The following is a 217-nucleotide window of genomic DNA, read 5'->3' on the forward strand; positions in this document are numbered from 1 at the left end:
CCCCGGTGCCCTCCATGGACTGAGATGGCCGCGGAGCTGGCCATGAGCGCGGAGCTGCCCACCAGCCCCCTCGCCATCGAGTACGTTAACGACTTCGACCTGATGAAGTTCGAGGTGAAGAAAGAACCGGCCGAGGCGGAGCGGTTGTGCCACCGTTTGCCCGCCGGTTCCCTCTCCTCCACCCCGCTCAGCACCCCCTGTTCCTCCGTGCCTTCCT

The 217-nt window shown here is 65.9% G+C and overlaps 1 protein-coding gene across 1 annotated transcript in view; it reads left to right on the forward strand.

Annotated features, from left to right (window-relative positions):
• Window positions 1-24: 24 nt before the first annotated feature.
• Window positions 25-217, forward strand: part of MAFA (v-maf avian musculoaponeurotic fibrosarcoma oncogene homolog A) — an 864-nt gene continuing 671 nt past the window's right edge. The window contains exon 1 of the mRNA XM_009702250.1: window positions 25-217. This exon is cut by the window's right edge and continues 671 nt beyond it. Coding sequence (XP_009700552.1) covers window positions 25-217 — 193 coding nt within the window.

This window comes from Cariama cristata, unplaced genomic scaffold, assembly GCF_000690535.1.
Source record: "Cariama cristata isolate BGI_N322 unplaced genomic scaffold, ASM69053v1 scaffold37356, whole genome shotgun sequence".
Taxonomy (NCBI): domain Eukaryota; kingdom Metazoa; phylum Chordata; class Aves; order Cariamiformes; family Cariamidae; genus Cariama; species Cariama cristata.